Source organism: Oncorhynchus mykiss, chromosome 5 (genome assembly GCF_013265735.2).
Source record: "Oncorhynchus mykiss isolate Arlee chromosome 5, USDA_OmykA_1.1, whole genome shotgun sequence".
In the NCBI taxonomy this organism is placed as follows: Eukaryota; Metazoa; Chordata; class Actinopteri; order Salmoniformes; family Salmonidae; genus Oncorhynchus; species Oncorhynchus mykiss.
Window position 1 is genome coordinate 37,259,313 of NC_048569.1, and position 10,395 is coordinate 37,269,707.

The 10,395-nt window shown below is 42.9% G+C and overlaps 1 protein-coding gene across 4 annotated transcripts; it reads right to left on the reverse strand.

The window, feature by feature from the left end:
• Window positions 1-39: 39 nt before the first annotated feature.
• LOC110523737 (forkhead box protein N4) lies at window positions 40-8,756 on the reverse strand. 4 transcript variants are annotated; one of them, XM_021602700.2, is made up of 10 exons: window positions 8,540-8,756; window positions 8,046-8,136; window positions 2,729-2,892; window positions 2,532-2,644; window positions 2,334-2,444; window positions 2,044-2,195; window positions 1,808-1,904; window positions 1,462-1,678; window positions 996-1,343; window positions 40-847 (listed from the first exon to the last, which is right to left on the reverse strand). In XM_021602700.2, exons 1-10 carry the CDS (start codon window positions 8,616-8,618, stop codon window positions 585-587), a joined length of 1,635 nt encoding a protein of 544 aa, XP_021458375.2. In that variant the 5' UTR covers window positions 8,619-8,756; the 3' UTR covers window positions 40-584. The 4 variants fall into 4 exon arrangements, with proteins under 4 accessions (XP_021458375.2, XP_021458376.2, XP_036833314.1 ...); XM_021602701.2 differs by having other exon boundaries at window positions 8,478-8,697; XM_036977419.1 differs by having other exon boundaries at window positions 2,729-2,864; window positions 8,540-8,555.
• Between the last annotated feature and the right edge of the window lie 1,639 nt (window positions 8,757-10,395).

Genomic DNA, 10,395 nt, shown 5'->3' on the forward strand with positions numbered 1-10,395 from the left:
TATTACAATATAAAATAATTGTAAGGCATGGCATCAAGAGTCATTTGGAGCATTTACTCAGAGCATAGTAAGTAAATACAAATGAACCTAAATAAATACACAGAAAATGCAGAGATAATGCCTACCTAGTAGTACTATAGTACTACAAACATAACCTATCAAGCTACAGTACCACAGTGAAATCCCGTAAAATAAAAAGTATTGTTTGCACAAGCTAGTAAATCAGTAAGACTTTTCCTCCATAAGGAATAGCCTCGATAACAGATTAGTTTCCCCGACAACGTCTACATATCTTCACAGAAACAAACATTGACTCCGGCTCTTGTAGAAATAAAGTGGCATTGCATTTTACCGCCGAAGATCCACACACACAAAAACACTTCATCCTCATCACTCCAAAAAGCTGACAGACGCAATCAAACATGCCCATGCTTGTTGATTTTGGCTGCTTCTTACGTGCTTTGGTGTTTAAACAGGAATCAGGAAAAAAACACACAAAAAAACAGACATAAAAGGGGCGAGACATCCTGTCAGGTGCAGAAAAGTTCAGGATTCTCATACAGTTGGTGCGGGGACTTTCAGATTCAACAGTAATGATCTTCCCATAGTCTGTCCTGGTGTATTTCAGTGTTTAATACACTGTATATCAGTGTTTCATAGTCAAAGTCAGAGCTGGGTGATGGCCTGGCCCCTGGCCTCTGTGGTTGTGATGTACTGGGAGGGGACATCTGTCGGTCCACCAGGGTCTGTCCAGTGCTGGGGCCAGTCAGCTCACAGTCAGAGTGGTTAAAGGTACCCAGAGACTCCAGGCTGAAGCCCTCCTCCCTCATCTCCTCCCATAGGCTCCCTGAAAGACAGAAACAAACACATTATCACCATAGTCTTCACCATAACTGTCTGTTTTAAACTATCTGTTTTGATAAACGTGATCAACAAATATGGCATTTTGATTTTAAACATACGGTAACATCCCTCCTATCCTCATCAGAACCCACCGGCAAACTCCATGACACTGGAGTCCAGAGCGTCCACCTCGGCTGTGACGTCTGGGTGGAGGCTGTACAAGCTGTGGCTAAAGGAGTGTCTGTAGGGCTGCTGCTGGGGGAAGGGGCTGTGGGAGTAGTCTGGGACAGCATGGAGGGGAGGGGTCCGGGCGTGTACAGGGGAGCTGGGTTCTCCTAGGAGGGTGTGATTCTGGGCCTGGAGGTGGAAGGGGAGGGAGGACTGCAGATGTCCAGACAGCGGGGGACCACAGGGCATGGACAGGACACATGTCTTCCTGGGATCACAGGCCTTTCTCCGGCAGCCGTCCGGTCGGTCTGTGATCAGCCTATCCAGCTCATCTGAGAGCCAATACAAGAGCATTAGCTATAAACACTCATCAAGCAATATTATATAATGAATCAGAATGTTGCAATTATTGTCATGTTTCCACTCCCATCATCCCCTGCCAGGTCTCACCTGGGTTGGCCATGCTGTGACGGATGGCAGTCAGGTCCTTGCGTTTCCACTTCTGCATCTCCTCCTCCATCTTGTTGATCTTGGATGGGTTGAGGGCCCACAGACAGCCCTTACGAGAGGTAGAGGAGGAGCCTCCCTGCTTGTTCTCCTCCTTCTCAAAGCACTTGTTCAGAGACAGGTTGTGTCTCACAGAGTTCTTCCAGCCATCAGGCGCCGTCTGTAGGGTGGAGAACCATTCATCAGTAAGACACATTATACTGATCATATACAATGTTGCTGATGTTCCTAAACTTCCACGAGCCCTGAAAATCTCAGGTGTGTAAAGCAGTATCTCCCCGCTCCTCACCTTGAAGTAAGGGAAGTGTTCCTTCATGAAGCCGTAGATCTCACTGACAGGAAGGCTGCCTGTCCGGCTGTTCTTCAAGGCCATAGCAATCAGGCAGCTGGCAAAAAACGTCAAATATTATGCATTTTCGCTCACTTCCAATTGTTCTGACCACTAGTCTGCTTTACACACTGTTAAAACTGCACCGATTAAATGTCAATGGAAAAAGGAGGGGTCAGTGTGTTAGTGTATCCTACCTGTAGGAGTAGATAGGTTTAGGGAAGGCCTTGGGTTGTTGTAGCAGATCCTGGTTGCTGTGGGGGTTGGTGATGCTCGTGACTGCTGCTTGCTGATCATACAGGTTCTGGTTATGGTAGGAGGTGCTGTTGTACAGGCTGCTGGGGGAACGCTGGGAAAAAGCCAAACAAGAGACCTATTAGGCTGTCTTTGAATCAATTACAAGTGCTAGAAATCCTCTGCATCTCTCTGACATACAGTCTTACGTTCAGTTCAGAAACACTTCTGAAACAGTCAGTGGATGTGTTACCTGTTGCACAGTCTGAGCTGGGCTGTAGGCCTGCTGGGGGGAGTGGAAGTAGTGGGCTGGGGAGGACTGGTATTCTGAGGCAGGCACAGCACTTCCTGGCAATCCTGCCATCTGAAAGACAAAGACACACAGTAGGAGGGGAAGAACAGTGTTGATTTAAAAAAGAACTACAATAATAAGACCCCAAGAAATACTTACATTTCCATTTTCATTGTTGAGGTAGTTCATTCCAATATAAGTGTTGAGCATATTGCTATGTGGAGGGGCCATGGTGTTATGTCCTAGTGCTGAACTCATGTTGCTTTGCTGGTCTGAAAAAAAGAGTTTGTTTCAGGCCAGGTGTGTATACGTGTTTTTTGGCTTGTGTGTGTGTGTGTGTCTGTATTGTGTCTCACCTGTGTGTAGTTCCAGTATGCTGCTCTGGGGTCCTGCGTTGTTGAAGGCCAGTCTGCCTGTGGCCATCTGCTGCAGCCTGGGTACATCCACGGTGGTTAGCCAGGACAGAGACTGCAGGTCCCCCAGCTCCTCACTCTGTTGTGGCGGCTCAGTGGTCAGTAGCCTGACAGACACACACAATGAGCTGGTTACATCTACTGTAAGGGAGCTACAGGATAAACATATTCCTTATAATGTATATTGCCACTGCCCTCAGCTTATCGAGACAAGAGGTCACTGAAACTTTTGCTAACGTGCTATTCTTTTTTTTCGCTTGTATTGAGTTGAAATGTAAAATAAACTGAACAAAACTATAAACGAAACATGCAACAATTTGAAAGATTTGACCGAGTTACAGTTCATTTAAGGGAATCAGTCATTTAAAATAAATTCATTAGGCCCTAATCTATTGATTTCACATGACTGGGAATACAGATATGGATCTGTTGGTCACAGATACATTAAAAACAAAGTAGGGGCGTGGATCAGAAAACCAGTCAGTATCTGATATGACCACCATTTGCCTCATGCAGCGGGACACATCTCCTTCGCATAGAGTTGATCAGGCTGTTGACTGTGTCCTTTGGAATGTTGTCCCACACCTCTTCAATGGTTGTGCAAAGTTGCTGGACATTGGCGGGAACTGGACACGCTGTCGTATACGTTGATCCAGAGCATCCCAAACATGCTCAATGGGTGACATGCCTGGTGAGTATGCAGGCCATTGAAGAACTGGGACATTTTTCAAGCTTCCAGGAATTGTTTAAAGATCATGGTGCCATGCATATGAGGTGATGGCGGCGGATGAATGGCACGACAATGGGCCTGCATATGGCACAACAACGGTATATCTCTTCATTATGCCTGCCCATAAAGTAACCCCACCGCCATCATGGGGCACTCTGTTCTAGAGGTCGACCGATTAATCGGAATGGCCGATTAATTAGGGCCGATTTCAAGTTTTCATAACAATCGGAAATCGGTATTTGTGGACACCGATTTGGCCAATTTTTTGTTATTTATTGTTTTGTTACACCTTTATTTAACCTTTATTTAACTAGGCAAGTCAGTAAAGAACGCAGTCTTATTTTCAATGACGGCCTAGGAACGGTGGGTTAACTGCCTTGTTCAGGGGCAGAACGACAGATTTTTACCTTGTCAGCACAGGGATTCAATCTTGTAACCAGTTAACTATTCCAACGCTCTAACCACCTGCCTCTCATTGCACTCCACGAGGAGCTTGCCTGTTACGCAAATGCAGCAAGGTAAGTTGCTAGCTAGCATTAAACTTATGAAAAACAATCATAATCACTAGTTAACTACACATGGTTGATGATATTACTAGTTTATCTAGTGTGTCCTGTGTTGCATATAATCGATGCGGTGCGTATTGTTGCTCCAATGTGTACCTAACCATAAACATCAATGCCTTTCTTAAAATCAATACACAGAAGTATATATTTTTAAACCGGCATATTTAGCTAAAATAAATCCAGGTTAGCAGGCAATATTAACTGTCAGGGCCCGGTTACGAACCCGGGTCTCCGGAGTGAGAAACAGTCACTTAACCTACTGAGCCACGAATAGTCGGCAGAACCCAGAAGATGAGGCAGACACAGCAGTACTTGAGACGGTGTATTTAATGAAGTAAAAAGAGAAGTCCTTCAGGAAAACATGTAACTCCACAACCTCAAAAGGAATTCCACAAGAACAAAGGTAATCCTCCAAGACAAAAAAGGTAAATCCACAAGGTGGTAGGAATAGCATAAAAAGCCTCAAAAGATACTCAAAAATAAATAAACAAGAACAAAAACAGAATTCCACAAGAGAGTCCACCGGGATCAACAAGAGTTCACAGAATACTAGGGCTGGGTGCTAACATACAAACACAGAGCAAAGAACTGAGGAAAACTAAGGGTTTAAATACAATCAGGGGAAACGAGGCACAGGTGCAAATAATAATGGGGATCAAGGGAAAACAAAAGGTCAAAAAGCACAATGGGGGCATCTAGTGACCAAAAACCGGAACAACCCTGGCCAAATCCTGACAATTAACCAGGTGAAATTGTGTCACTTCTCTTGCGTTCATTGCACACAGAGTCAGTGTATATGCAACAGTTTGGGCTGCCTAATTTGCCAGAATTTTACGTAATTATGACATAACATTGAAGGTTGTGCAATGTAACAGCAATATTTAGACTTATGGATGCCACCCGTTAGATAAAATACGGAATGGTTCCGTATTTCACTGAAAGAATAAATGTCTTGTTTTCGAGATGATAGTTTCCGGATCCGACCATATTAATGACCTATGGCTCGTATTTCTGTGTGTTATCATGTTATAACTAAGTCTATGATTTGATAGAGTAGTCTGACTGAGCGATGGTAGGCACCAGCAGGCTCGTAAGCATTCATTCAAACAGCACTTTCGTGCGTTTGCCAGCAGCTGTTTATGACTTCAAGCCTATCAACTCCTGAGATTAGGCTGGTGTAACCGATGTGAAATGGCTAACTAGTTAGCGGTGTGCGCACTAATAGCGTTTCAAACGTCACTCGCTCTGAGACTTGGAGTGGTTGTTCCCCTTGCTCTGCATGGGTAACGCTGCTTCGAGCCCAGGTAGGAGCGAGGAAAGGGATGGAAGCTATACTGTTACACTGGCAATACTAAAGTGCCTATAAGAACATCCAATAGTCAAAGGTTAATGAAATACAAATGGTATAGAGAGAAATAGTCCTATAATTCCTATAATAACTACAACCTAAAACTTCTTACCTGGGAATATTGAAGACTCATGTTCAAAGGAACCACCAGCTTTCATATGTTCTCATGTTCTGAGCAAGGAACTTAAACGTTAGCTTTCTTACATGGCACATATTGCACTTTTACTTTCTTCTCCAACACTTTGTTTTTGCATTATTTAAACCAAATTGAACATGTTTCATTATTCATTTGAGGCTAAATAGATTTTTATTGATGTATTATAATAAGTTAAAATAAGTGTTCATTCAGTATTGTTGTAATTGTCATTATTACAAATAAATAGAAAAAAAATTGGCCGATTAATCGGTATCGGCTTTTTTGGTCCTCCAATAATCGGTATCGGCGTTGAAAAATCACAATCGGTCGACTTCTACTCTGTTCACAACGTTGACACCAGTAACCCGCTCGCCCAAACAATGCAATACACGTGGTCTGCAGTTGTGAGGCTGGCTGGACGTACTCCCAAATTCTCTAAAATGACGGAGGCAAATTATGGTAGAGAAATGAACATTCAATTCTCTGGGAACAGCTCTGGTGGGCATTCCTGCAGTCAGCATGCCAATTGCATGCTCCTTAAAAAGTTGAGACATCTGTGTCATATGACAAAACTGCAAATTTTAGAGTGGCCTTTTATTGCCCCCAGCAAAAGGTGCACCTGTGTAATGATCATCAGCTTCTTGATATGCCACATCTGTCAGGTGGATGGATTATCTTGGCAAAGGAGAAATGCTCACTAACAGGAATACGCATTTTGTGCATATGGAACATTTCTGGGATATTGTATTTCACCTTATGAAACATTGGACCAACACTTCACATGTTTATATTTTTGTTCAGAATAATTTTTGTAAACTAATTTGCATAAAGTACATTTTCTTTATTTTAATGAGCATGTTACTTTCCATTTCCTGACACTGAAAAACAAGGTGATGTAACATCTGATGACCACTGATCCTAGTGGTCCATTGGCTGAATCACAATACACAGGGGCACACCCACGGTATTGAAAATGTGGAGTAGGGTCGGGTACACTGTGTGCACATGGTCTGCAACAGTTGGTCTGGCCATTGAATAATGATTAGTTATTGTGTCCCAAACGACAGTCCCCAGCCCAGCGGCACGTGCCTCTATTGTTTCCAGAGGGCTGTTCCCGGATTGTCCCAACCCACTCCACCCCCATGATGACCAAAGCCTGCATTCATCTGGTTGAGTGACAGCTAATTGACAAGCGAGTTAAAGGAGAGCCATCTGCCTCTCTGTCACCACCAGACCCTCTGCACTGAGGGGAGCAATAGCCTGGAAGGCAGGCTTAATGCTGTTGACTCTTCTAAACAGACATTACAATAACATGCATGTTGCATACAAAATGACATCAGTCTGGCTTTAAAGCTCCACCCACACACTGCTATCAGTAGGTAAACTTATTTTTAGTCACATGATAAAAACAACCTGTTGCTTGGAGACTGTGTGGGTCGTTTCATACCAACAAGCCAATTAGGGAATGGTTAATAACTGTAAGTAATATAATGTGAAAACCCTGTCTACAAACTGGCCATTGAAGTTTGATTGTGGTTAATTTGACAGTTAGGGTTTGGTCAATGTGTTGAATTAACTCCATTGAAAGTAGGCTAATTATAAAAGAGCTGATCTGGGTTTCAATCAATGGGCCATAGGCTATGAGTTAAGAAACTAGGTAATAAGCATAAGAAATTAGACTACAGTGAGAACATTACAATAAAGTCACATTAATGTGGGAACAGAATATCCAGCATGATAAAAGTGACTGTAGTTCATTCAATGACAATTTGACTGCAAACAATCTCCAAACTTGATTGCTTGAAAAGTCACTAAACATAAAATCAGAAAAAACACCAACCTTTTTGAGGGAAACATCCAAGTGCCACAAATAATACCGCTCAATTTAGCTTAGCACAAAATAATGATTCCTTCTGAGGTTAAACTCCCTTCACTCAACAACAATGTCGCTAGGGGAACTCCAAACAAACACAATGTGAAGGCTAGAGACAAGCAGGTCCAGTGCACTGAACAATAACCTAGTTGAAGTGAGCTCTGATTGACCAGGAAAAAAGCTTGTACTCGAACTTGTAAAAAGGGGTGTTCGATGTGTCTACCCCCTTCGATTACCAGTACAAATTAGAAAGGCAGTGAAGCAAGTCCCCCCCAGGGGTAACTACAAGCAGTGTCCCCTTGTTTTCTATTTTTGAGGCCAGCCCTTTAAAGTCCCCACAACCAGACACCCAGGGATATATCTCCCCTCTCCTCCATTGCCCCAAACAGCAGGACTGAAAACAGAGCTGATGTATTCATTGTAATGTTTTTTTTGTGTGCATATTGTCACACACAGAGAGCGAGAGAGAGAGAGAGAGAGAGAGAGAGAGGGGGGGCTCTTAGCAAACCATAACGTTAACATGAACCATCAGGTTTGCCTGCCAAGCTTTTCAGAGTTAGCTAGTTCAGACAAGTGACAGCCCGATGATGTGATTAGCTGTCTGTACCTGAAATCATGTGATGAGGTGTGATGATTAACGTTAACGTTACTCCCAGAATTTCTGAGAATCGCTGTCATTCTGGGGGTGGTATCATCTCCTGAAAGATAAATAGGCATCGTTACTGTAGCTAGCTAACGTTAGTTCAAAGATTTTCATTGTTCTATTTGTGGTTAGTTGATAAACATGGCATACTTACAGCTAGCTAGCTAACTACAGAGACACAGCTAGCTTTACATTTAGCTATCCCGGGTAGTTACCTGACCCATACCTGACTGTCTAGTTAGTTCGATAAGTTAACGTTGCAAGCTAGCTCCCAACGCCACAACAACACTAGTGTGGGACATGTAGTTAACATTACGTCACTGCTAGCTAGATATCAGAGATAGCTAGCTGCGTTACATGAAATGCAAACAACTGTGTAAACAACACCTTGCTAACCTGTTTCTGAACGAATCCAAAGGTGTTCTTTTCAACTTTTAAGTTTGAGTCCATTCATTCACCTTTCAAACTGTTTTTAAAACTCCCTCTTCTGTCACCGACTGTCCTGTGTCGACTCCTCTCTGTCGAGGAGCTGTTCATCAGCACCACTGGTCTGGTTCGAATTCCGACCCCGCTCGCTTGCCCGCGCCGTTTGGGCTGCGGCGGGGGGAGGTGGTCGATGAGGCGCGGAGAAGAGGGGCAGTAGCGTCTATTTTCAGGCTCAATAACAGCAGTGGAATAAACACCAGTGAAAGCAGCAAACAACATTGACAGGTTGGGGTGATGCTATTTGAAAGGGGAGGGAATTCAAAAGTGTGCAAATATTGATATTGCTTGTATAAAAAATGGTTAGCGTATATTTTGCTCAAATAGGACTAATGACCCTGCTAAACAATGACTTGGGTAGCCCAGGGCTAGGCCAACCTCCCAAATGAATGTATACTTTTTGAATAGTTTTTAGCCGTCCCAATGGAGTGCGCAAGTTTATCGTCCTAGTTGCTCTTGAAATGTATTTCCCCCGCAGTCATCAGAACTGTTGCACATAGCCTCGTTCCCAGAATTGAATCATCCGAACACACTCTGCCTATAGAGTTGGAAGGTATGGTATGTTATCAACAGCAGCAAGCAGAAAATTATTACTATATATTGTTTGGATCATAATCAGTATGTTGTAGGCTATACTAGTTTATATCTAGCTGACTAAACTTAACGCCGTGGTGAAGGACGTTTCTGAGTTGAGTTCATGTTAAACAGTCGGAATGAGAGGGCAATGTTACACTTCCCGCAAATCTGTCACAATCCAACACATAATTTAGTACTGAGCCGCAAGAAACAGAGAAAGTGGGACAAACATCTCTACTTAGTTGTTTCTTAAATAATCATTCTGGACAGCCATGTCGATCAATGACTAATTTATGGTTAGGTAAATCATGTATGATTGTTCTCATTTTCATTCAAACATAACTTTAAATATATATTTGTAGATGACATAAGAGCCACTAGAATACATAATATGAGTCTCTCTGACACATGAAGGTTAAGCAGGAAAGCCATCATAGTATGGTATGTCCCTCTTACTGCAGCACAGGCTGGTGTTGACAGCAGCAGTAAGATGCACTGAAAGGACAATAGTTTCATCCCAACATGTCCGATACTGTAGATTCACCATGGCAGTGATGAGTGGTTTGTAATTAGTTAGAATTGTTGCATTGAGTTTAGTCAGCTAGTTGCTATCAAGAGTTCCAGACAGAAAAGTGTTGACATTACAGTGATCTGTGCCATTTTACGACACAGAGTATGATTCTCTGTATATTGCAATAATATTTTCTCACATTGGCATTTGTCTAGGTCTAGTGGCATTGTGTCTAGTGGTCTCTGTTGAACTGAACAGGGAATGAGGCCAACCTAAAAAAACAGAAGAAGGAAATTAGGACACCAAGACAGCAAGTTTGCAGGGGCTGTTGCATTATGGGTTGTCCATAAATCCAGGTGCTATAGATCATGTTTATAGAGCTGCTCTTACCCTTGTATCAATGTCCCACTTCTCAGCAAGCATTCCTCAACACACAGATGAGCTGGGTTCCTCCTTCTCTGTCCTATCCAGATCAGATTCAGCGTCTATTGACCTGGACTGGACTTGTCAGAACGGCCCGACCAGAAGAATCCTCCTTTTTATGCACATTACACCATGTACATGTTCTCAAAGGTAAGATTTTTGTCATTTGATTGGTCATTAGATTTTCAGTAGAGCATGCTAAACTATTTTTCCATATCTACAAAAATAACCTCCACTATCTGTACATTTAAGTGTTACCAGCTCTATCAGCATTATCATATGGTAGCTCAGTCAAATTTCTGTTAACCTAAGGGATTGCGT